The sequence below is a fragment of the Fundulus heteroclitus genome, chromosome 9, assembly GCF_011125445.2.
Source record: "Fundulus heteroclitus isolate FHET01 chromosome 9, MU-UCD_Fhet_4.1, whole genome shotgun sequence".
In the NCBI taxonomy this organism is placed as follows: domain Eukaryota; kingdom Metazoa; phylum Chordata; class Actinopteri; order Cyprinodontiformes; family Fundulidae; genus Fundulus; species Fundulus heteroclitus.
This window is the reverse complement of record NC_046369.1, coordinates 9,627,530-9,653,696: the sequence shown is the minus strand read 5'-3', so window position 1 is coordinate 9,653,696 and position 26,167 is coordinate 9,627,530. Positions and strand designations below refer to the sequence as shown.

General features: G+C 37.0%; 3 protein-coding genes across 5 annotated transcripts in view; 2 read left to right on the top strand and 1 right to left on the bottom strand.

Moving 5' to 3' along the window:
• Positions 1-1,849, top strand: part of homer3b (homer scaffold protein 3b) — a 65,467-nt gene extending 63,618 nt beyond the window's left edge. For both annotated transcript variants that reach the window (XM_036140991.1, XM_036140992.1), the window contains one exon: positions 1,351-1,849. In XM_036140991.1, coding sequence (XP_035996884.1) covers positions 1,351-1,533 — 183 coding nt within the window. In that variant the 3' untranslated portion in view covers positions 1,534-1,849. The remainder of the gene's footprint in view (positions 1-1,350) is intronic.
• An 8,230-nt stretch (positions 1,850-10,079) lies between these two features.
• uba52 (ubiquitin A-52 residue ribosomal protein fusion product 1) lies at positions 10,080-14,339 on the bottom strand. Its single transcript, XM_012879987.3, has 5 exons — positions 14,245-14,339; positions 13,716-13,827; positions 11,513-11,599; positions 11,175-11,277; positions 10,080-10,235 (listed from the first exon to the last, which is right to left on the bottom strand). Exons 2-5 carry the CDS (start codon positions 13,816-13,818, stop codon positions 10,142-10,144), a joined length of 387 nt encoding a protein of 128 aa, XP_012735441.1. The 5' UTR covers positions 13,819-13,827; positions 14,245-14,339; the 3' UTR covers positions 10,080-10,141.
• A 2,460-nt stretch (positions 14,340-16,799) lies between these two features.
• On the top strand, positions 16,800-24,389 carry LOC105938300. 2 transcript variants are annotated; one of them, XM_021307289.2, is made up of 8 exons: positions 16,800-17,246; positions 17,953-18,062; positions 19,834-19,925; positions 20,723-20,823; positions 23,227-23,345; positions 23,545-23,731; positions 23,818-23,903; positions 24,164-24,389. In XM_021307289.2, the coding sequence occupies exons 1-8, from the start codon at positions 17,048-17,050 to the stop codon at positions 24,290-24,292; spliced, it is 1,023 nt and encodes a 340-aa protein (XP_021162964.1). In that variant the 5' UTR covers positions 16,800-17,047; the 3' UTR covers positions 24,293-24,389. The 2 variants fall into 2 exon arrangements, with proteins under 2 accessions (XP_021162964.1, XP_012735440.1); XM_012879986.3 differs by having other exon boundaries at positions 16,802-17,246; positions 23,542-23,731; positions 24,164-24,387.
• The last annotated feature ends 1,778 nt before the right edge of the window (positions 24,390-26,167 follow it).

Genomic DNA, 26,167 nt, shown 5'->3' with positions numbered 1-26,167 from the left:
GTATTCGGGATCCAGCTTGATGCTCTGACTGTATCTTTGTCATTCTCAAACCAGACGTTGACTCACGGGGAGCTGTTGAATATTCAAAAGAGTAAAATAGATGGTAGACGTCCACTTGACTCAGAGGAGGTGAACAGAGGGCTTCAAGGACAACACGTTATGCTGAATCTCCTTATTAATGTCGAAGATTGTATCTGATGCATATTGCATAGTCTCTATTAGGTCGTCTATCACTCTTAGCTGTGGTGTCAGGTATGAATTATGGATGATCGCTTTCGACCTCTGTAGTCCTTGGGTTCATTCCACAGTGTATTTCAGGCCACATTTATACACACGTGTCTTACAAAGCACAGCACTATAAACAGTTTCAGTAAAATGACTTAATAAGGAAGACTATATAAAAACAATGCTTTTTTGCCACTTTGGCCTGCATACGGATTAATCTTGACGAGAACTAGGAGGAAAATATAAGAACAGACTGAAGATATTTTACTTGTATTCCTGCTGTGGAAGTCACCAATCATTTATTTTAGGAGCAGAGGGGACATCATGCAGCTAGTGAGAGAGCAGTCGCTGTAAAAACAAGGTTTGACTATTATTCTAAAGAGACTAAGGGATTAAACGATTTCACATTTTCAATTGTCTTCAACATCTTATATTAGAGATAATTGTGAGCGGAGTGGCTAGCATTAAAAAAACATCAGTTTTCCTTTGTATATTCTCAAGAAATGGTCTCAAACTCCAGCCCAAGAGGATCCTGCAATGTTTAATGCGTCTCTGCCTCAACACACCCGAACCAAATGTTAGCTCATTAGCAGAAGTTGAATGCATGGTAGTGACACAGTTTAGCTGTTTGATTCCATCTATTCTAGAGAATATTGATAATTACGTTTAATCTGAGATTTCCAAAAGGCTGCTAACCTTTCTACTCTCCATATGATTCATGAGAGACAGAGTTTGGAGGCTGAGAGGGGTAAAACTAAGTGTGCAGCCTTCCTGTTATCTGCTAGAAGTCTTACTCTCTCTCGCAGTCCAAATAAACAATAAAGAAAAGTCTCCTTTTAATTGCTTTATACATCTCTGTGGCTCCTGACTTCATTTTTAACATTTTACTGATACTAGCATGGCTTCCACACTGATGTGGTGCCTAGTATGGTGTCTTTACATATTGTAAAAAGAGTTGAGATTTTTAATTTCCAGTTTGCCTGTCACTGGCCAAGGCCACTCGAGCTGAAATTTTTTTTATTTCATTAACCAGCCAATTTCTTGGTGCACCTGTGGGGTTCAGTGATCACATATAAATAAATCTTTAAAAATCTCTTTCTCTTTGCACAAACTATTGGTCTGCAGGATCTGGAGAGACGAAACACCGAGCTGGAGAGCCGCGTTGAGAGCGCTGAAAAAACGTTGGCCACGAATCGCGAGGAGCAGGAGCAGTCAGAGGTTGAAGTCCAACGAATCATCGGGGTTCTGGATGTCAAAATTGGTGACCTGAAAGGCCTCAGAGAAAGCCTAGCAAAACTGGTTAAGTAGCCACAGCTGGAGCTGGGATGCATCTCCACAGTCTGTGCTCGTGTCCTCCGTGGGGCCTTGGTCAGTGTTGAATTGGTGCAGCAGGAGAGCAGACGTCAAAGGAGATATGGTGTTTCTGTGAGAATCAGTGAAGATTGATATCAACGTTCGCGATGACTCGCTGCCACAACTGACTAACAGCTCTGAGTGAGGTAGATCCATCGACTACGGACAATACCATCACCCTTTATAGCTTTTTGATGCTGGAGCTATAAAATACACTTGGTGGAACTCTCATCTAAGGCCTCGTCTACAAATAAAAACAGACACATTTATACTCACAGTTTAGTCTTAAGGTATATTTAGGTGTGCTTAAACAATTCAAGAAGGCAGGTTATCATGACAAATGCGTACTAACCTGCTCCATATTAGAGCCAGCAATCAAACTTGTAAGGAATACATGTTTTTTTTAACAAACACTGCAGTTGCTCTCTGTCTGCAGTGTCTAACTCCATTCATTCTGGTAGAGACCAATTTTTACCATGATCCATCAAATCCATCAAGATCCCCCCTCCCCCCCCCCCCCCACCTTTTTGTTTGATTAATATTGTCTTTCCTATATCTATATGCACTACTTTTTGAATGACCCCTACCCGCATCTTCTAATAGACAATAACCTGCTCTCTTTTCAACATAAGTTGCTCCCTGATGTGCCTCAAACATATGGAGAATCTAAGATGCGTAATGCTCTCCTTCATTGGACCCAATAGAGATATGTAGTTCAAGTCAGGATCTCACACACGCTCAACGTGGGTTTAATGCTATATTGATTTGGGGCTTTTAATAATGTATTTTGATCATTCGTTTTTTCACAATGGAATGATTATTTGGAAAAAATACAAGTTCAAATATAATGCTGATTTCCACTACTTCACACAGGGTCTAAATTGCCCATATTGGCTCAAATACAAAAGGTGTATACAGTAATTTTCAATAAATTAGAATTTTATTGAAAGGTTACATTTATTTCACGAATTCAGTTCACTAAGTGAAATACATTGTATATTAAATAACGACTAATGCTTTCATGCTGTTACTTCTGTCATCTATGATGGTTTTCCAATTACAGCTAATGAAAACACAACATTTCGGTTTAGAATCAGTCCAATATAAAAAAGATTTTTAATACAGACATTTTCAAATGCTGCTTTTAATCTGACAAACAAGCCTTATTGGAACACGTATCCTAGTTTATTGAATGTCACTGTACATTCTTAATATTTGCTCAAATGGTTCTCAGCAGTTTTCACCTCCAACAAGCTGCTGGAGTAATTGTGGCTGATATTTGATCACTCCGCTTATCAGGAATGGTGAAGCTCTTTTAAATTAGTCGGTTCGCTGAAACAGAGCTGGAGGTTGAACAACGTTAACGCCATCCTCCATTCGTTCCTTGTTGTGCAGTCCAACAGTAATACGCTCAGCATGATGGTACCACCACCATGCTTGACAGTTAACACAATTGTCTTACCTTTACGGACTCACTTTGACTCTTTCAAGCATACAATAAAATAATAAACATTGTTCCAAGTAAAGCTGGAAAATAATTCAATAACAATATATATCGATTGATAGACGTGGGGTTCAATAGAAAAAAGGTTCAATTAAAAAGTTCAGTAGAATAGCAGTTTTCCTTTTGCATTCTAGTGCTTTAGATTAATACTACAGTCATTACATCTTTCCAACAAATCACAAACGCAGATTCAGGAAAGCTCCTTCACCAAGCTTCAAAGACTTCAGAGAACATGAGTTATTTTTTTTTAAACTTAGTTTTTGTATAAATTTGGTTGAATAAAGGGTAGTGTTTGAATTCAGTGTTCTTTATTTAAAAATAGATCATCAAGCAACAGCATAAAATGGCAGGGCTGCACTTAAAATATATGTTTAGAATTTTTTGATAATTAGCAATATTTCTATTTTATTTGTATGTTTTTTTTTTTTTAATCCTCCAGCCCTACTTCCAAGCATACAAACAACTCTTTGATCTTAAGGGCCTGTTTGGGGATAGACGATTTAAACCCAGAGCTTAACCTTATAAAAATGTATCGGCAATGCTTAAAAGCCTGGCCAGTGTGAGGAAATAAAATTAAATGAGCTCTACCATTTCTGATCAGCGTGGAGCTAAATTTAGACTGAATTATTCCAGAAGCTTGTTTATGGCTCCAAAAAGCCTTTTGCTTCATTGCATTTTGCTAAATGACAATTCTCCAAATATTGGGTACAGTAAATACACTGGCACCTATGTATATAATTTTAGCCCTGTGTGAATGAGTGAAAAATGTAAAAAAAAATTGGATGCATATATGTCGTATTTTGAATTAGTTGGGGGTTTTAAACTGCATTATCTGTACACAGAGGAAAAACAGTGATTGAAATATAGAATTAAAAGTCCAAATGAATCCATCAGGCTAATAATGAGTGGATGAAGTCCACCACAGTAGATAAGACCTGGACAATCTGTAGTTTGTTTTTGTCATGCTGTGACAGCTGCTTGTGTCCCATTTATTGTTCAATGACAAAAATGCTGAAAGTCAAATTGTGACTCCCATAATCCTCCGCCCCCTCACCCGTCACCGGGCTAACATTGCACCAGAAGTCGTCTCATTTCCCTGCAGGATTGGACCCATGAGCTGCTTGCTGTGTTTCCTGGCTGTGTCCAGCAGGAGGCTCAGGAGCCAGGTGCTCACTACCAGCATCTGTAGAGTCTCACTCCTTCCCAGAGGCCAGTTTGCCATGGGATACCATACTCTACCAGGGGCTGAAGCACCAGACAGCATAATCACCAGATTAATGTAGTGGATCACCAGATTAATGATCCACTACATTAATCTGGTGATTCTGCGGAGGGAAATCGAGGATGAGGAGCTCTGTCAGCTGGAGGGAGCTTGGCGTAGAGCCCCCCTGCGCCTCCACATCCAACCGAATCAGTTGAGATGTTTTGGAAATCTTATCAGTATGCCTCCTGGGCACCTCCCTTCAGAGACTTTCTAAGCACACCCTACTGGGAGGAGAACCAGTGGCAGACATAGATTAGATTGGAGGGACTGTATGTCCCCTTGTGGCCCAGGAACACATTGGGATCCCCCAGAATATGAAGGGTATCACCAAGAAGAGGGTCGTCTGGGTTTCACTTCTGGACCTTCGTCCTCCACAAGCTGATCTCAGATAAGCAGAAGGCAGCAGACGACTGCATGTTAAGAAATATAAATAATGTATAAAAACTTTTACAGTATTATTTTTGACCAAATATGAGAAATCAGGAATACAAATTTGAAGTTGGAACAACATTAGAACGTGGGTTCTAATACAAATTTGAAGTTGGAACAACATTAGAACGTGGGTGTGGGATCTTTTCAGATGTTGGTCTATAAACGAAGCAGTTGCATCTAGGTTCTGTACGTCTATCTTATCTCACCGAGGGCCCTGCTCAATGTGCTCGCATGCGCGTGACCCACTTAATGACAGTGCCAACACAAATTAGAATTTGGCCAGAAACATCCATGAACTATACTTTGAGATAAGAGTCTGTTCAGCATCAAAGGAAGGTCATACTGTTTTAAATCCCCTTTTATAAATGAGGCCTGTTAAGAGATTTTAGAGTAAAATGGGGAACTGAGGCTGCCAGCCTTGAAGCTTAATGCGTTCACAGTAATCAAATTAATGACACAAAATAAGAATGTGAAGTCTCATTTACAGAAAATACGAGTGAGCATCTTTTAAGAAGATTGCTATTTAACTTTTCCAAAAAAAAACAACATTTGATTTTGGGCTGTTGCTTTTAGTTTTCCCGTCACACAGCTTAATGTATCGGTATATTCTCCATAATTAAGAAGCCAGAGTGGTAATTGAATTACGAAATAATCAAACAACACCCAGACTGTGTGTTTAAAAAAAAAGGCCAGTGGTAGTGTGGCTCTGTTTCCACCAGAGCTGCATATTTCAACCAGTCGGGCATGTCTGGACAGACAGGAATATAACGGAGCTGTAAGGGTGCAAGTTACGTCAGAAAAGTGCTTCATCAAAATTCTAGATGTGTGATTCAAAGAAACAAGAAAGAGGGTGAAATCCTCGTTTTTTTCCCTTCATAGTGGAGTTCAGACTGAAGTCGTCTTAATATTAAAATAAAAGCCTACATTTCCCACATCGTTGCAGAAATACATTATTTAAGTTCAAATCTTCTTGTTACTGGTAGTGATTGATAGGGATTATTTAAATTACTGATGTATACAAGGAGTAACGCCGAATTAACATGATTCTGTGGAGATGCACCAAGTAGGAGCGTGGTCAGGCTCAGGCTTTGGACAAAAAAAAAAAGACAAGGACCCTGATTTGAAGCGGCTCCAGCTCACTACCGAGTCAGGCACCAGGATCGCACCGGCCAGCACATCAGCAAACTCTGAGATGCACCAACCCGCTCCAGCACCGTCTCTTCTGAGGATCGCCAGCACAAAGCTGTTTATATTTTATAAGAACTGCTCTTTCTCAACACCTATTGTATTATTCATGTTCATCGATGCATTGCTCACACAGCCTGGATGGGAAATCTGCAGCGGTTAGCAGCCGAAATTTGAAAGAGAAAAATTTAGTGATTTTTATTTTTTTTTTTTTTAAATGCTGAATTTAAATTCAAGCTACATCAGCGTGACAGAAGCAAGTCCGAGGACTTTTGTCTCACCTTGGTGTGGTAATCACATTGCACTTCATCGTATTTGTGCCAAGTTTAGTTGTTTACATTTGTCAGTATTCACCAAAAGAAAAAGAAATCAAGCTTGACTTGACGTACCTTGTGTTGCTCAACACTATTAATAACACAATGAGGAATAATTGTGAGGATGAGCTCAGCAGACATGCATGGCTGAGATCCCTACGGTAGCCCTGCATGACCTCTGCAGAAACCCTTTACCTGCCATCTAATGTGAAGCTGTATGTATGCAGCATCAGCCTGCTCCGGGTAAAAAAACAACAAAAAAACCCAGCACAGTTGCAGAAGATGTAGTAAACTGGTACTTAGCTGAGTTGTCTGTCAGCGTAAGATGTGAAATTCAGATGCACGGAATCCATTGATTTTTGCTTCTCTGCAACTGATGAGTTATTGATTTCTCCATGACAGTTGTATAGGTACAAATGGGGGGGCTGTTTTTTTTTTTTACTGCAGCTAATAGAGCGGTGACGGGCAGAATGCCGACGACGTATCAACATGTGAAACCAATTCATGTACCAAACTGCTTAATGATGTGGCAGCTCCCATTATTTATTGTATGAGGTGCCCTGAAAAAGTACTTGCGCCTCTTGAACTTTTTTCACATTTTGTCACGGCACAACCACAAACTTCAGTGTATTTATAAGTGGGATTTTGTGTGACACACGAACTCAAAGTAGATCATGACTGTTAAATGTAAGGAAAAATATGTTTTTCAAGGCTTTTAACAAATAAAAATCTGAGGCGTGACATGTATTTGTATTCAGCACCCTTTACTAAGTTACCCTGAAATGAAGACTTAGACTTTTATCTAAATCGTGGTTCTGGAACCTGCAGCTCCAGAGCCACATATGCCTCCTTTAAAACCAATTAAATGTTTTTTGTTTTTTTTTAGTTATAAAGGCAATAAGAGAAGGTGGTTTTGCAGTTCTTTTGTATGTTTTCATGCAATTTCTACATAGAACATCTGCAAAAAAAACAGGGGGGGGGGGGCACCAACGATACAAAGCTTTTAAAACTAATTTAATCTTTTTCAGCTTCTAACCATGTTTATATTTTTAGGTAGGTACTTTTCTTCATTTTCCATATGGCATCACTCAGCTGACCTCATTCTACAAAATATAGTTTTCTTTAATTGTAAAATTTAATGATTAATTTTGTTTCAAATTTAAGAAAATATGTTTTAATCCCCTAATTTTCAAAATAAAACATTTAATTTAATACATTATTTATAAAATCATGTTTTTGTTTTGTTTTGTTTTTTTGGCCCTAGACCACTTTTATTTGCAGCAGCTGGGCTAAAGTGGCTCTTTGAATTGAAATGTTTGCTGACCCCTGAACTAGACTTGACAGGTCAGCAATAGACAACGTTGATCAGAGAAATATGTAAGAGGCCTATGGTAGGAGCAGCAGAGATTAGGAGCTAAGGTGGGAGAACCCATTAACAGGCCAGACTCAACAAATAAGGACTTCATTAATGAGATGCTAAAAGAAAAACTTTGGAAATTAAATTCAAAGTTTGCCCCAAGCCAGGTAGAGCTGGTGACAAAGTCAAACCTTCTGAGCTACATGCAAAACGCCAAGTCTGGCTGTAAACTAATGCTGCATATCACCATAAACACACTATCTCCAGGGTGAGACATGGTAGTGGCAGCATCATGCTGTGGGGATACTTGAAAATACAGATCATCTCTGGAATAAAAAGCAGGTTGCACAAGACTTGTTTGGATGTCATAAACATAACAGAAGAGCTATAATGAAATGGCCTAGTTAAAGTTCAGACTTGAATTAAACTGAGAATCAGTGGTTAAGTTTCTCCTTATGAGAATGTCGTAGACATTCCCCGAAGGTAAACACAAGGGGGCTGAGTACAAAAGCATTCCACACTTTTAAGAAAAGAAAATTTTATTTTTCTTTTGTATTATTCAAAATTTCATAATTCTGCAGATTTCTGTTAGTCTATAAAATAACATCCAAAATAAGTTTGTTGACGTTGTTTCATGACAAAATGTGAACATTTTAAAGGTGTACGAAAGGCGCCGCAACTCGACGTTTGTCTACGACAAGAGTTTTGCTTTAGTCCTTTGAGACATAAACATACATGTTTTGTGTAAAATCTCAGCATTTCTAATGATTTTTATGTTATGAAAAAATGTTAACACTACAAACATTTCCTCATGTCTAGTTAGCAACGTAAGGAGCAAACATCAGCTGCTGCATGCAAACACCAGATTCAGCAATAGTTCTAAACGTAGTTGCCTGTTAATAAACAGGGTCTTTTATAGATCGAGACCTTTGTAAAGCGTTTCTTTTCATGACATTAGTAATATTATGGTAAATTTCCACCTTTTATGTTGCATACAAGGGGGAAAAAAAGCCCTGCACGGTTAATGTCAGACACTCCTGTCACAACAGCCTCACTCCTGTGTTTGACCTTGTGTAAATAAATTACACTGAAACAGAAGGCAGGATGCCCTCTACTGCTATTGGATTAGATTTTGCTTTAAGCTTAGTTGACACAAGGACATTAAGATGCAGATCATGATCAAGTGCATCAAAAAAAAATAAAAAAAAAATCAGATATTTTTAACTACAAATAGTTGAGTAAACACTTCTGCACATTTGTAACGCTGCTGCTTCACTTGGAGTATTTGTCGATCTGCAGTTTTTTATTCTCCAAATCTGCAGTCGAAGACACACACTTTATTAGAGTTCATTTCTTTCAAATCTGCTTGTTGTGAAGAGTGAAAAATAAATCTTTGTACACTTTGTGTGTTGTGTATAGTCTAGGAAGGCAGGACAAAAGTTGTTGCTGTCACCATAGAATCACCTGCAGCAGTATGGAAGGATTTCTTCTTTCATACATTAATAAGGACTAGAAAAAAAAAAAAAGCATGTGCCAAGCTGCAAAAGAACACAGTACCAAAGATGTACCGGTGAAGCTACAGGAACTGGAACTACGCCTGAGGGAAGCAGATGTTCATCTCCACGAAATTTTGTTTGTCGGGTTTTCTGATATATTTAACCTTTTTAGAATGACTCTAAATACCTCAGAAGTGTTTGAGTAGAGGCTAGTCTCACTGAAGTATTACCCAACAAGTGAGCCGACATCTGATGTGAACTATTAATGTTGAGGTCTTTCACAATGAGATTTCATTATATTTGTACTGAGCTGTTTTAAACATTAAAACTTTGCGCTGCAAGAATCCTGCTGACTCTTTTCATGAAAACTTTAATCGCAAAGCTGAATCTCTCTTCAACCCATGATTTATACAAAAATGTTTATTTGCAAAAGGTAAAACTGAACTCGTAAACTGCAGGATTTTCACATTTGCACCAGCAGGAAAGTTTGGTCAGCTATTCAGAAAGTCAACTTCTTTGCAGTTCCCAGTAGAAAATCGCCAAACTTGCTGTTCTTTTAAACATCTAAATAAACTCATGTCTGAAAACCTGTCAACTGCTGCACTTTGAGAGCAAAAGTTGTTGCTTTACCTTTTCTTCGTGTTTCATGAAGCCCAGACAGGTGAATTTTTTGTGTTCCACATCAAAGGATGAAAAATATGTTCAGACCAGTAAAATTGCACTAAAGTTTGGGAACACACCTGTTCCAGCTCCAGGAAATCATTTAGTGAATTATCCAGAACAATATAGGCTTCTGAGAACAGGACTGTGATGCAAACTCTTCACCCATCTTTCATCTTCATTTGAGGACATTTGGTAAACAGTAATAGAGTTTATTGAACCAGCTGCAGCATATTCCAGGTAATTATATCATCATATGGTGACTGAATAACACACACCAGGCAGGCAGTATCACTTTCTTATATTTATTTTAACACAAAATGGCGTACAGTGCCAATCCAACCAAAGTGTTTACTTCAGCTTCTTCTTGGGGCGAAGGTTGTTGGTGTGTCCACACTTCTTCTTACGGCAGTTGACAGCACGGGGGTGCAGACGGGCATAGCACCTGGTGGGAAACATGGCCAAAATGTTATCTTTAGTATTCAAGTTTCTGAATTAAATGGTTAAAATTTAGAAAACAAAAAATATTATTTCATTAAAATCCCATTTGTCAGAATATTTCAGCAAATATCTATTAAACAACAGGAAACCTTAAAACAACCTAAATTAAAAAAACTAATCTTATTACGTAAACAGTTCATCTAGTTTAACAAAGTTAATTCTGAATATATGCAGCAAGATTTGCCTATAGAAATGCAGTAACTTCAAAGATAGCTGGTTTAGTCTAAACTTCGACACTTAGCCAGGAGCAATAATACATATAATGCTATGGTTTAATGTAGGGCTGGACAATTCATCGTATTTGCAATATAAAAAATATATATTTTTTTTATATTGTGTATATATTTTATACACAATATAAAAAGAGACAATTTCCAAATCGCAGAGGTATGTAATTTTTGGCTATGTAACAATTAATGGATCAGATGTCCTTTAGGTGTCAGTAATATGTTTAAGGTGGGTTTGCTCCACATGGAAGGTAAAACAGTTTCCATAGTGAGACAATCTCATTTTATTATTTGTTTTAGAGTTTATATTTGGAAACAAAAAGTTTTTTTTTTACCAGAAACTTTCAGGAATCTCACCATAGAATTAAGCATCGATCAAAATGTTTTAATACACAGACTTGTTTGTTGGTTGCCCTTTATGTTAAACAATGATTGATGTCCAACTCAACCAGCTGTTCTCTTTAATAATGTTCTGATTAATAAAAAACAGTTACATTTCTTGTTTTAAATAGTCATTGTTTAAACACATCTTTATTTACAAGACATATTTGTTGCTTGTGGTTAATGCAGAGAAGAGTTATAATTAAATTGCAATTATGCATCACAATTTAGATTTTTGGGAAAATCTTGCAACCCTAACTCAAGACTGAACTTACTTGCGACAGATCATCTTGTCGCAGTTGTACTTCTGGGCCAGCTGTCTGAGAGAGGGCTCAATGATTCCACCACGCAGACGGAGAACCAGATGGAGGGTTGATTCTGGTGCACGAGAAAACAAAGTAAACAATCACATTTTAAAGCGGCACAAAGGGACTTTCTAAACAACTTTAAATTCCTTTATCAAATTGACATTTACAAGAGGAATGTCACAAATCTATATAAAAATTCATACTTTCCAATGTTAAGATAACTATACGGACTAATGTAGTTTATAGTGTCATAGTGTTTTTGCCCTTTAGGCACAACAGTGCACGTTGTGATATGCAGACCTCACCTTTCTGGATGTTGTAGTCGGACAGTGTGCGTCCATCCTCCAGCTGTTTACCAGCAAAGATCAGACGCTGCTGATCTGGGGGAATACCTGCAAAGACAAACACCTGTTAAGCAACCTCATTCTGACCAACTATATTTATGTGGGATTTACAAATGACTTAACTTGGTCATCCAAACATCTGTTTAATAATTTAAGATTTATAAAAATGTATCTGAAAGCATGGTACAGATATTTGGACCAAAAGTTGCAAATCTGTCCAGAAAGTCTATTATAATGTGTGCAAGTCTTGGCTGGCAAACACTGCAACTTTGTTTCTTTTAGAAAAATAGAAATTTAAAACATTTATCGCATATTAATGTGACGTTTTCTTTTACTGCCCGTGAGGCAGGTTTTACTGGCAAGTTCTTTTTCCTTTCCGATGATGGAGGTAAATTGAATATTGCCTTACTTTAACTTCTTTGGTACATCACTAATTTAACCTTCACATCTGATAAAAGCAGGCTGAGCACTGCAGACTCATGACGCAAAAGTAGAAAATAGTTCAGATGCCGACTACTTTACTAGGTGGTCCAATTGGAGAGTCTGCAGCTGCCATTTCTGTTCCAATCTCTTGAATAAAACTACATGACCAGCAGTGCTATCCCTTCATAAGAGCTTTCATGTTTTATTACAGGTTGCAGTTTAAATAATTCTTCATAAAAAAAAAAAAACATTCAGGTCATACTTTTGTTCTGTGATTTAGGCATTTCAGGTGTGCTAACACGTATTTTCATTATAGGTTTACTCATTTTACAGACTCCAATTTGTGAATTTTCTATCCCGCATTTTTATAGCATTCTAGAGGCTTGAGCAAAGTATTAATATTAAATCTACTTGAATTATGTACTATATTTGAAAAGGAGGAATGAAACAGAATCCTAAAACTATTTTGATTTATGAAACATGGTATGATGTAATTTAATTCCTTTTGTGACATCTGAACTAACTTAGATTGCTCAAAATTTAGAATCCATAACCCTTGCACTTCTCAAAAAGTTCAGACTATATCAATGTTTTTTAAAGCTGTAAATTTTCCACATTTGTTTTGATTCCAAAAAACAATCTTGAAATATTGCGGCTTCTGTGTTTTATTTTGCATTTTAGGCCCAGTTAAAGATCCAAAGGACAAGTTTCAGCTTGAATTATGCACTATAGACTAAACATGTAGTAAAATGGCTAATAAATGATATTTTCTAATCAGTGTGCATTGATTACCCAAGCCCAAGAACTAAAATACTGATTTAGCAAATCAAAGATAAAGCAGCTAAAATATAAATAAATAGGAACACTCCTGAGTTTATTAAGCAATATTGGGACCTTTGATCAGTAGAAAATAGCAAAAAAATAAATAAATAAATAAATAAAAATAAAAAAAAATAAAAAAAGGAGGGGGGGGGGGATTCAACAGGTTTCTACACAGTTCCCTTTACCATACTAGAAAATGATACAATCAACATCCAAATATTTCAAAACCAAGTAGGAACCCTGAAACCTTTTTTTTTTTTTTACACTTTGTGATCAACTGTAATCCCAACACTGAATGAGATTGTAGGTTGACCCACCATTATTACCCCCATGAACCACATCAGAAGGTAGTCAAGAACCTACAACCACCATGAACTCTAAGAGAAAACATATGATTGAGTGGCACTTAGTCTTAAGCTCAAATAGAAGATGCCTGATGTTAAAGAACAGCGATCTAAAACATGGCTTCATGGTTGTGTTTACTTTAGAAATGCCCAAGTGTGGGTAAAGAAAACCAGATTTGAAATTTGTCATTGTCTTGGATGTTCATATTAAATTCATACCAACAAAAAACAAATTGTACAGTAACAGACGTCATATTTCAGATTAATAAAAACGATGACTCAAAGTCAAATAAATATTTACAGTAAACTGTCAAAAAAGTTTCAAAGAGATATCCAAGTTTAACAACTTTTCATGTGGTTCAAGGTAAATTCAGCGGGGAAAAAAACGTATCCTGAACTTTAAACTTCATTTGAACTTAAAACCTGATCGTTGAAACGTTGCTTGAATGTTCTTTATAAAGAACACGTTTGTTTTGACAACGTTTGAAATGTTAGCATACCCATAACCATGCTGGAGTAGAAAGACAATCCTATACGCTTAAATTCAGCCAAGTAGTCAACATGTTTGGACTCACCTTCCTTGTCTTGGATCTTTGCCTTGACATTTTCGATAGTGTCGCTGGGCTCGACCTCAAGAGTGATGGTCTTCCCCGTCAACGTTTTCACGAAGATCTGCATGTTTGCAGGCTAGAGGAAACACACTTTACGTTAGCATTGACATGCAGCTAGCTCTTCTGCTGACGTCCCAAGCCAATTTTAGCGATTAACGTATTCACATTATTCCCATACAACATAAATAACTTAACATGTATATTGATCACACGTAAATTATCTAAAGTATCCGTACATTTACAGAATAATAGGAACCGTAAAATTAGCCGTTAGCTTAGTGAACTCGATTTAGGGCCGCGCCACATGACCGCCGTTAGCGTGGAAGTTAAATGTCATAAATACAGCTATTTCTGTACCAAAAACACGGATAAAACTAACTCAGTGAAAAAGATGTATGCCTCCTCAGAGGACACGATACATTCTTTTGAGTATTAAACAGTTCAACGTAGTCAAAAAAGCCTAAATCAAAACCTGGACAAAACGTGTACCCACCCGGCCGCTAGCTGAGCCTCAACGAAAAGGGAGCGGAAGTAGCGGGCGCTGATTTACGTCACTTCCTCTTCCTCGGTTCTTTGAAGATAAAATTAAGCATTTTTAAAAAATATATAAAACAGTTTGAATATGCAATTTACGTTTCACCATACACATACGTTTGCTTTAACTTTTTTAAAGTTTTAGTAATATTTGGTTTCACCTGCACTGTAACTAAACTCAAACGTAATTTGGCTGACCTCTGCTGTTGCCATGGAGAAAGTGATTTCAAGTGACAGCACAAGTTGCTGTCAAAATGTTAAAATAAAAAGGACCCACCATTTAGGTGGAGATGGTGGTGGGGAATTAAGTGTGTGAAGAGTGCTTGAGGGGTTAAAAATTCACAAAATTCATAATTTGTTATGTGTACTGAGGACTAAAGTTTCTATGGCATCATTTAAAGAAGTATTTTGTACGCCCAAGGACTCAGGGGAAGCGGTTAATAAAATAAATAAATGCAAAATCCCTTTTCCACCCCACTGAAAAGAGGAAGAAATATCCAATTTGTAGACATTGGCTAAAGTGTGGATGGGGGGTAAATTTTGTCAAGTGATATTATTAAACAGACTAATCTCTAAAACTGGCCTTTAAAGATTTAACTAACTTTTTCTAATCAATTTAATTTATATAGCGCCAATTTACAACACGTCACCTCAAGGCCCTTTACAAAGTCAAATTCAGTCAAATCATACAGATTGGTAAAAAAAAAAGTCCCATCTAAGGAAACCCAGTAGATTGCATCAAATCTTGACAAGCAGTTGACAGTCGTCTGCACTGTGGAGAGGAAAACTCCCCTTTAACAGGGAGGAAAACCTCCAGCAGAGCCAGGCTCCAGGTTAGAGAAGACAGAGCTGAGACACAAAAAAGCACATAAGCACACATTGATTCAGGAAGCCTTTCTATGTTATATGATGATAATAGCGTATGATCTGTCTCCCCTGGATGATGTCATAGCTAACAGAACATTGGACCAGGTGTACCAACTCTGAAGAAATAAGGACAGAGAACAAAAAGTTAAAAGTTTAAATAACAATAAACAATTTAAATTGGAGAACAGTAGAACTGACCAGAGTGAGAAAAATAAACCCTGCAGCCTTAACCTATAACAGCATAACTACTGAGATAGTTCAAGATAACCTAACCCACTCTAACTATAAGCTTAGTCAAAAAGAAACATTTTAGGCCTAGTCTTAAAAATAGACACAGTGTCTGCCTCATGGACCAAAACTGGGAGTTGGTTCCACAGGAGAGGAGCCTGATAGCTAAAGGATCTGCCTCCCATTCTACTTTTAGAGACTCTAGGATCCACCAGTAGACCTGCGGTCTGAGAGCGAAGTGCTCTGTTAGGAACATACGGGGTAATCAGATCTCTGGTATTATTGAGGAGAATTTTAAATTCTATTCTTGATTTAACAGGAAGCCAATGAAGGGAAGCTAAAATAGAGAAATATGATCCCTCTTGTTGATTTTCATCAGAACTCTTGCTGCAGCATTTTGGATCAGTGGAAGGCTTTGAACGGCATTTTGTGGACTTCCTGATAGTAAAGAATTACAATAGTCCAGCCTTGAAGTAACAAATGCATGGACTAGTTTTTCAGCATCACTCCTGGACAGAATGTTTCTAATTTTGGCGATATTCCTGAGGTGAAAAAGGGAAACTCTGGAAACCTGTTTAATATGGGATTTAAATGACATGTCTTGGTCGAAAACAACACCAAGATTTTTAACTTTATTACCAGACCCAAGTTAATGGCATCCAGATTAAGTGATTGATTAAGAAGTTTATTTTTTGAGGACTCTGGTCCAAAGATTACAACTTCTGTCTTGTCAGAACTTAAGTGCAGGAAATTTAAAGTCATCCAGCTTTTGATGTCATCAAGACATGACTGCAGTTAAAATAATTGATTGGATTCATCAGGATTTATGGATAAATATAGCTGAGTGTCATCAGCAGTGGAAATTAATCCCGTGCTGTCCTGACTTGATTTCCATAAATTGGGGGCTTTTTAACATGAGTTAAAAAAAACATGAGTATTTGGTATTAACAATAAGGGTTAGAATAAATACTGGAATTGTTTTGACATTTTTTTAATTTAAAAATAAATATGTTAAAATTCTATGGAAATCTTTAAGCTTTTTTTTTTTCCAAATGACACACGTGGAGCCCAAAATAAAGGGACCTCCAAGGGTTAGAACATTAGGTTTTATCTTTGTATCCTTGGATCTTCATTTTAATTAGCTGTGGGTAAGACTCCCGAGGCCGTTCCAGCATGAGCATAGGTGTATTACATCATTTTACATCATATTATTCTTTCCTTTTTTTAATGAGAATTTGCCATTCCCTATTGCTGCTTCTCCCTTTGTAGATTTACACAGTAGAAATGAAATATTTTGTGTCTTCATTTTGACAGGTAATTAAACACCATGGCTGGAGTTTGTGTCTCTGCAGCAGCAGCTACCAACATATTCCACAGCACAGGGGTTTCCATGGTGAGGCATTGTAGCTGTTTTTCAAATGCTCAAGAACCACATGGCCTAAGCAAAGAAGTATAACTGCAAGCAGGACAGTCTGAGATCTGCTGAAACAGAAATCAAATCTCATGTAACTTAAATACAGGGAGACATTGTGACACTCAGTTTGTAGGCACTAGACGAGTCTCAACACATCACAGCATACGGACCCCACAAATACCGGAGAGGTGTTCTGCTACATCTTTTGCCATGGATAACCTGCACCAGAACCAAGCACACGGATAACTTCAGGATGCCAAGAGAGTCTCAGGAAATGGAAGATTTTACTACACAGTACAGGAAATTGAACCCTCGTCCTCTCCAGCCATCTGTCACCAGAGTTCAATATCCAAACAGAAAGATCCAGTTGGTGGAAAGGGTTCCTGAAAGCCCTGCACAAGCCTCCTTTATTCCACATCCTGTATCACCGTCGGTAAAAGTCAAGCATTTAGGTATGTTGCCTTGTTTTTGTTTGTTTTTTTTGGTCATATTTCTTTTCATTGCTTTTGTTGGTGTTGGAACAAACAAAGTGCACAGATCATTTTTACTAATCAAATGACACACCAGAAGATTGAAGGTAAAATAGTAAAAAATAGACAGAAAGTAAAGCTGGTGGGTGGCTAGATAATGCATTGTTATGACTTTAGGTGAAATAAGATCTTACAGGGATTATATACTCAGATCATTTTGATCAAATTCTATAAAATTTGTCTTGCTGCATCCGAAGAGAAAATGTGATCTTTTCATGTACAATATCACCCATTCCTTGATGGTTGGTGGTTCTGTCTTTAGCCTTTTTTTGTGATAACTTTTAAGCTTGCAGCCAAAAGTAGACCAAACTTTTTTTAAAAAAAATATAATTTCTATTCAGCTTTTGTAATACCTCTCCCAGATAAGTATATAGCATTTTATATGTTTCTTAGATCTGTATTGTTATATGAATGAAAATCCATGCTGAATTCCTAATCAATACAGTCACACAGGATCGATTTGAATATTTACCAGATTCTGCCAAGAAGTAAATATTTAACAGTGAACCTTTTAACCTTACATCCCTTGTAATGAATAACACTGAAATCATTGCAGTCAGGGTTCATTTCTTGATCCCGTTGCCGGTAATCTTTAACAAAAATGTCAAATCATGTCTTTTCTCCGTAGAAGACGGCTCTCCAACAATAAAAGGAGACCCACGCCTTTCCAACTTTGTGTCCCATTACAACGACACGTTTAAGAGACATATTGTTCAACCAACACAGCCTGTGCAAAAGGTACTTCACACAATTTATGGGAGAGAGAAATAACTTTACTTCTGAGATTTGTTATGAACAGAACAGATGTCTTCGTGTGATACTGTTACAGAAACTCCCATCACTGCAGTCAGTCATCATCATAAACTACGAAAGTGAGCTTTTCAGTTCTTTGAATAGTTTGTATTCGGATCCCAATGTATTCCAGATTGATAAAAAATACACCAATTGGTTAAAAATATTATTTTATACTTACATTTTATTTGCTGTTCAACTAATATTGTAGTGTGTGCTTTATGTTTATCAGAGCTTTTAATTAATAACATGCTGTTTATGTTTACCTGGGTCATAGATATAATTTTATACAGCTGCCCATTTCTCTTAGCCAGTCTTCAAAATGGGAAACATAAACAATGCCATTCATGTAAGGGATATGAGGATGACACTCAGGAAATGTCTACAACAAACCCGCTCCCTGCCTAAACCTGCCTGTTTCTTCAATCAAAGAAGCATAAATATGATGCTTTGTGTTACTGTTTTATCTGTTGCAAAAGTTACTATAACTCGCCATTTCTCAAACTTACATTCAGCTTTTTGAACCACAGATCCTGGAAGACCCACAGCTTTTTATAACGTCCCCATGAGAGACACTTTTGATTTTTAAAATTGCACAATCCTTTTTCTTTGAGTTGCGCTGAGTTCTATGTAAATGTGTCAATCAGGCCAGAAAATGCTTTTGAAAACACTTTACGTGTCAGCAAACAGGAGCTACAAGCTGCAGACACTGATAACCAAAATATAAGGCCTTACACCAAGCAGTCAGAGAAGTGCTGTTGTCCCAGCTAATACCAAACCATGACTCTTTCGCTTTATTCCCAAACATAAATGTATGATTCATCAATGCAGAGAGTCTCCACTTCTCTAGAGTCCAGTGATTTAGTGCTTTACAGCACTGCCTCTGACGCTTGGGATTGCACTTGGTGACGTGAGGCTGCCGGGCCATGAAAACCCATTCCATTAAGTTCTCTATACACTGTTCTTGAACTAATCTGAAGTCCACATGAAATTTGGAGATCTGTGGCGATTGAATCTACAGAAAGTTGGTGAACTTTGCTTGTTCTGCCCCTTAGCATACCCTGACCACAGTCTGTGGTTTCTGGTGACCTACCACTTTGTGGCAGAGTTACTGTCATATATCACACACACCCAACAAAATTTAGTAGTGATTAAATTTCATTACTTGACATATTGTAAAGGTGACACCCTACCACTGAACCATGCAGGAATTCACTGAGCTCCTGAGAGCGACCTATTATCTGTAGGTGCTGGATTTTATCCAGCTTTAGTAATGGAGGTGATTAGAAGACCATTAATGATTTGAGGGGTTGGCCAATACTTTCAGCAGTTTACTGCTTAAAAACTATATTTATTACGGTAGAGATTTAGTCCCTGATGAATAGGTGCTCTATCTCTTTGGTTAAACAGAAGAACTATTAAACCACAATGTACAAATGTTTTCAGCTTTAAAAATTAAAATGTGTAGAATAATTGCTTCCTGAACTTTAGTTCAAGTCTAAACTCAAAACCCATATGTTCAAAAGTGCATACCCACTATCATTGCAGGTTCATTGTAACTTTTATTGCTTGTTGTCTTATCTATATTGTTGATATGCTGCTTGTTAAATAAAAAATATTATTATTATTGTTGTTATTATTCTTCTTATTATTGAATATTTCTATTAAACGCCTGCGATCAGCAGAAAACTGTAACAGTTTTATTGTTGTTTTTCAGCCTTCCTCTTCCATTCGTATGGGCTGCCCTGGAAAGAGTTCAGAAAGAAAGACAACATATAAAACAATGTACTGTCAGCCTGTTGTCTGCAGGTCGGCAACATTTCTATTCCTTTTATATAATGTTCCTTTTAGATTACTCAGTCTATTTACAACAAAGTACAAAGTATTTGAGATGACCCTGTCAATATACATGTTATTTACTCATAAGGCCTAAACCCCATATTTTTGAATGATCTAAGCTAAATGAAGTCCACAACAGTCTCTTGGACTAATTTCACTACGCTGAATTGATGTAATATTCTGTCATTAAAAAGTATGGTAACGTTTAATGTGCATTACCAAGTTATTTGAAATTAACAAATGCAGAAGATACCAGAGTATAAAGGGTTAAATTATCAAACGAATCAGACAAACAATATTACTCTGTTTCACATTCGTGGGTCCATCAGTGCAAGAAGGCACACTCCAAGACATCAATATCAGGAATTATCTAGCTCAAATTGTGAAAGAGTGTTTCCTGGAGCAAGAGACATCCTTTTGAAGCATAGATCATTCCCAGCAGTCCAAACTTTAACCCCACTGAAGATAATCTGTGGGCTGGAGAAGAGTTTTCCAGTTGAAGATCAGGGCACATTTGTACTGCAATAGCTGAATAAATAAAACAGTAAATCATTTTTGGGATATAGTACTGACATGCTGAAAATATTTTACAATTGGTTTAAAGTTAAATATTTTTAAAAAATACTACAGTGCTTGTGTTTTCTTTATTGCCAGAGTTTATTAAATTATTTTAAGTTGGGATCTTATTTAAATTGTTGAAGAAATTTAGATGATCTTGTATTTTCCTATTTCTAATTAACAAGATAGTATCTGAACTTTTATTACAGATCAGAGAAGGTGAAAAATGAGTTGGTGCACAAACCTACACCTGTCTATCAAGACAGCTGGACCACTACCTTCAGAGACAGCTTTAAATCCCACAAACCTGGTATAATTTTCATTTGACATTTATTTAGAGTTTTGTTCTATTAAAATGGCATTAAAGCCAAATATTACAGCTTACCATGACAAAAGTGAACCGGCAAACTACACAGAGGTTGAATTAGATTGTGACAGCATCAAAAAAGTGCAGCTATAGAACATTTAGCCATTTACAGCAGGGAAAACAAGTGTTGAATATTTAAATGTTTTTTTTCAGTAAATATATTTCTAATGGGCCAATTCAAAACGAAACCCACACCAGAAGTCAGTAACAACCCAAGTAATCTACACATAAAAAGAAAAGAAAAATTAGATGCTAAATCAGATGTGATAAAATAGAAAGCCTTTTATCAAAAAAGTCAAAGCACTGAAAACTTGAGAAAAAGATGCAAAAATAGCATGGAAAGCCAGAAAAGCAGCTGACATTTGTCAGCATTTAAAAAAACAATCCTATTTTGGTCAGTTTATGAGAGCTGGTTTAGGCTAAACTGGTGGTCTATGAAAAGGTTTCTCAACGCTAAAGTGTAACACAGAAAGAAACGAATGATGACTAAAAGCAAAAAGCTATCTGAAGACCTTCACAGGCTTATTGTTGCAAAAAAGCCTGACGGCAACGTTTACAATCGATATTTAAACCTCTGAATGTTCCAGTCAGTATCTCTGGGAACGAAATCTAAGAAAGAAAACAACACAATTTTATGATAAACCAGCCCCTGGGTGCTCCTCACATGCTTTCTGACAGAGTCAAACACTTATCAGTAGAGTTGTCCAAGAGCCAAAGAGCACTTGCAGAGATTACCAGAAACAGTTTTCCATGAAAGCTTTATTTAATGCACTTACCTACCCTGGCCTCTTTAAACGCTTGCCTCGCAAAACTTTACTGCCTAACAAAAAAGCATGTTGAGGCATTTTAAGTTTGATGCAGAACATTTGGACAAGTGAACAATGTACATACCACTGAAGGAGGACCCTAAACACACCAGATGCCTTTACCAAAAGCGAAGTTTGGAGGCTGTTGTGGGGTTGTTGTTTTTTAGCCTTTCTGAAAGCTTAATGGAGAATTGCTCCACAACATTTTTGATAATAATCTAAAAACGACAACAAAACAGCCCCAAGGAAAAAACTCATATTTAGTTTCAGAGACAGAAAATAAAGCTGCTGTACTGGTGCAGAAAACTACCATACCTAAATCTTGTAGAGGTTCCTAAAGATACACTTGTTTTTATACGGCAAATGTATGACTTTAATCATAGAAAAATATGTTTTCTCAAAAAACTTTTAGACATCTAAAAACATCTGAGTTTTTTCTCACAAATATGCAAAATTAACCAAAAAATTTCAGATTTTTTTGTGTGGAAATTTACTTCTCTATGACCAATTATTTAGTTTCTTTAATCTACACTGACCATAATACAATTGTATATTCATTGGGAATTACAAGAATAAAGTCATAACAGTAGGTGTGCAAAAATAGAGTCATGTACAGTATAAAGTTGTAATATTATGAAAATAAAATCACACAGTCGTTTGCATAATCATTTCAAAGTCCTGACACTGGTAATAATTTATGATGATTTGCTAAAAGATTTAGTATTTCCATTATTTTTAAACTGATACCAAAGTTTAACTTTACAAGATGCTCAACATTCCTCATTTTAACACAGGGGGAAGTGTTTTCATAAAATTACTACTTTATTCTCGCAATTTTATGACTATATTCTCACAATTCTAAAAAATAAAAAATAAGTACCCCCGGCAAAATCCGAAATTTGGTTTTACCAAAAAAAGGCTTTTCTTCCAACCTCAAAGAGTTGGAGCTCATCCCCTAGGCTTGAATAAATGTAAAAAATCACTGCAGAAACATGCAAAACAGTCGTCAGCAATTAAAAGTTAGATATAATAGCTGTTTAAATGTAGTTGATTATTTAGAAGATTATGAATATTTAACATGCTTGTTGTTTACAAAAATATAAAATAATATTTATATGATACTCATTTGCTTTATTTTTGATAGATTCATTTCCTACCAGAAAGTAACTTCTTGGTTTGGAGAAAGTAATTTTGAACCAAAATCTTCCAGGGATAGGAATAACTTTGGGCTTAACTGTATAACTTGATCACACTAAGTTGTGTTTATTTCTTTGTATGTGTGGCCTGTTGCCAACATCTGGTGTGAATTTCATGTCAATAGAGCCAACAAATAATTATATACCGGGATAAAAAAAAAAGTAAATGTATTCAACATTTATTTTCCCTGTTTTATTTACTTTAATCCTGTTTAGTATTTCCTAATCAGTACAAAAAAACTAAAGTTTGGTTACGCATCACATAGCAACATTTTAGAAATAAATCCAGTCATCTTTTTACATATTAGGACACTGTTTAATCAATATTTCTTTTTTATAAATAGAACCTATTGTCCATGTAAAACAAGAGAAAAATGTCAGCTCATTTCCCAGAGGTGACACTGATAAGAAGCGAAACGCAGAACGGATGTCATTCACCACCAACAAGTTCTTCTTCTCGGATGTGAGGTTACAAATCATGCTTATATAGTGTCTATGTATTTATAATACCATAAAAATGACAAACTTCTTCATTCATAACTTAAAGTCATTTCACGTTAGTTTCAGACTCTTTATGCTTTTATAGATCTTAGAATTATGTTTAGTGATTGTTATTTTGGGGCAGTAATCTGACAGTGTCATGTTCACTCACCCATCAGAAGGAGGGCACATATTCTCGACTGTGTTTGCCTGATCCCGACCTGATTACTAAAAGTCGGGTACAGTTCGGCCCATCAAGTCTATCAGACCAAATCTACAGGACTACAACAAGTGAGCAGTACAGCATAAAGAAAGCAGAACGACCCAAACCGGTAGTCTATCCAAAGAGTAACATACTAAGCGGACCAAGTAAGAGATAATAATGTTAATAAATAATGATACTATATAATGCTATACTACATAATGATCATACATTGTTTTATTTATTTTTGCAGAACATGAGCCATACATCAGCACTTCAGCAGCTGACTACATTCCATTGAACATCTCAAAGCCAAGACAGTGTCAGACACAACAAAAGGTGTGTGTGTGTGTATGAACATGCTAAATATGTGGAGTAGGCCTTACATGTATTGTGCTCTGTGATGGGTGCTGAGGGCCACCAGCATCCCCGCTTTAGGGACCAGAAGCGAGCAGAAAAAGCCCCAATACCCATGGCAGCAGCCCCACGAGCACAGACACAGCATTGACTGTCAGCCACACCTTGCAGAAATGTCTTAAATCATTGATTAATCTTTTCACATTTATCGTGTTGATTTGTGCTCTCTGTCAATCAAACAGACCAGCATCAAGTTTCCACTGTCCGTGGCGCATTTCAGCACGACCAACAGGGAACATTTCACTGCCAAACCATTGATCCGGCAGCGTCCTACGAGCAACCAGTTCTGCAGTCATTTCGTACTAAACTGAGAATCAATGTGGGACTTCAGTTTCTAATAAATGTTATTGAACAGTTTTGTCTCTCAAGAAGTGTTTAAATGAGTTGAGAAGCAAGTGTGCAATGCATTCCAATGTCTTTCGGTTTTTGCTAACCTTCACATTTTTTAAAAATGTTACATAAAAAAGCAAACATGGACTTCAAAAAACTGCTTGTCTTTATGTGAGTGCTATCTGCGTCATCTTCGCGGTATTTCCTAACCCATACGAAGAAGGGTTCTTTGTGTGGCAAAGATGTTTGTTTTTATGTTTTTAGTGTTTCAGTTTTTATGAATGATAAATCGTTTACATTTAAGATACCCACCCAAGCAACCCCACTAAATCGTTATTTTCCAGTGAACTACACCCAAATACTTATAATCCAGCAGTGCTGATAAATAACGTTATTCCCAGAACAGTGCGGTTTGAAATATTGAGGCAGAGTACCATCACTGCTCTAGCAATTAGGTAGCTTAAACATAAACCTTTACCATCTCCTTCAGCAGAAGCCGCTATAAATCTGAGCGTTTTACGTCTTCACAGTAAGACATTTAGAAGTGCTAAGAAGGTTACTGTTTTGCAGAAGGATTCCCATTCCCTCCTGACTGCCCTACTTCCACCCTGTTTACACTGTCAATTTAAGCTGCTATGCAGGTTACTGTCTTTTCTTGCAGAATCATTCTTGTGGCCTTTGTGAAGCACGGCTGACCACAAAGCCCATAAAAACACACCATGTTGTAGCAATAACAGAGCCCTGAGCCTGGGATGATGAAAAGGAAAACTAAAATGCCGGCATGGTGAAAACAAGCAGATGTAAATAAACCGAACACAGAGTTCAACAACCTGGCAAAAAGAAAAATGCCAAAAAAAGGCTCTGACCACAAAAACTCTTTTTTCCCCCAGAAATATAATTAACATATACCAGAAGATCTTCAAATAAAATATTTAGAACATTTGAAAACAGATTTGGGGCGCACTTGTGGCGCAGCAGGTAGTGCGACCCATATATGGAGGCCTTAGTCCTCGACGCGGTCGACCCGGGTTCAAATCAGGCCTGCGGTCCTTTGCCGCATGTCTCTCCCCCTCTTCCAGCCTACTTTCAGAAAAAGCGAGCCACTAGAGCTGTAAAAAATCCCCCCCCCCCAAAAAAAGAAAATACATTTGATAAATATTTCAAGCCTTACTTTTACACATAAACGTTTAACAACGTACAGGAAAATTGGAATAGTTTGCTTAAAATCTACCAAAATCTTTCCCATTCAAGGTGAATTTTACAGAATTTAAAACAATTTACTCATTAAAACACAACATGTGGAATTACCCAGGTCAATATGCATATGTGTTACCCAAATAGATCTTGTCCAAGCTCAGTGGCCAGTAAGTGGGCCTTTTGTTCACAGTAGTTGTACAGAAACCGATATGGTTTACTAATTACAATCTATAAAACTATCTCTATGTATGTATTAGCTTGGTCTTAAATGGGTATTAAGGACATCAGTTGGAATTGTAATATATGTAGGACCCACGTGGTTCCCCCTTTGCACCAAAAATTACATATATGAAATTTTGGGTGCAAAATTACATATGTATACCTGTATATCTGTATATACAGATATACAGTATACAGGTAGCGACAGTGGAGAGGAAAACCCCCCTTTAACATGAAGAAACCCCCAGCATCACCAAAATCAGGCTCAGTGTGAACAGCCATCTGCCACGACCGACTGGGGTTTAGAGAAGACACAAATGTAACTCAGAAGCACTGATCCAGAGATACTTTCTAAGAAAGAGTAAGAGAGGGCAATGGATGACTAGCTTCATAGGTGACAATGTCCAGGATAGAAACGCAGTTAAGCAGAAAAGCTCTGA

Excerpts from the sequence above, each read along its gene's own strand:
- uba52 (XM_012879987.3), bottom strand. The coding sequence starts at position 13,818 with ATGCAGATCTTCGTGAAAACGTTGACGGGGAAGACCATCACTCTTGAG. Across the intron at positions 11,600-13,715 it reads AAAGATCCAAGACAAGGAAG|GTATTCCCCCAGATCAGCAG; the intron begins GTGAGTCCAAAC and ends TTGTCTTTGCAG. Across the intron at positions 11,278-11,512 it reads CGACTACAACATCCAGAAAG|AATCAACCCTCCATCTGGTT; the intron begins GTGAGGTCTGCA and ends CTCGTGCACCAG.
- LOC105938300 (XM_012879986.3), top strand. The coding sequence starts at position 17,048 with ATGCCAAGAGAGTCTCAGGAAATGGAAGATTTTACTACACAGTACAGG. Across the intron at positions 20,824-23,226 it reads CTTTAAATCCCACAAACCTG|AACCTATTGTCCATGTAAAA; the intron begins GTATAATTTTCA and ends TTTTATAAATAG. Across the intron at positions 23,732-23,817 it reads TAACATACTAAGCGGACCAA|AACATGAGCCATACATCAGC; the intron begins GTAAGAGATAAT and ends TTATTTTTGCAG.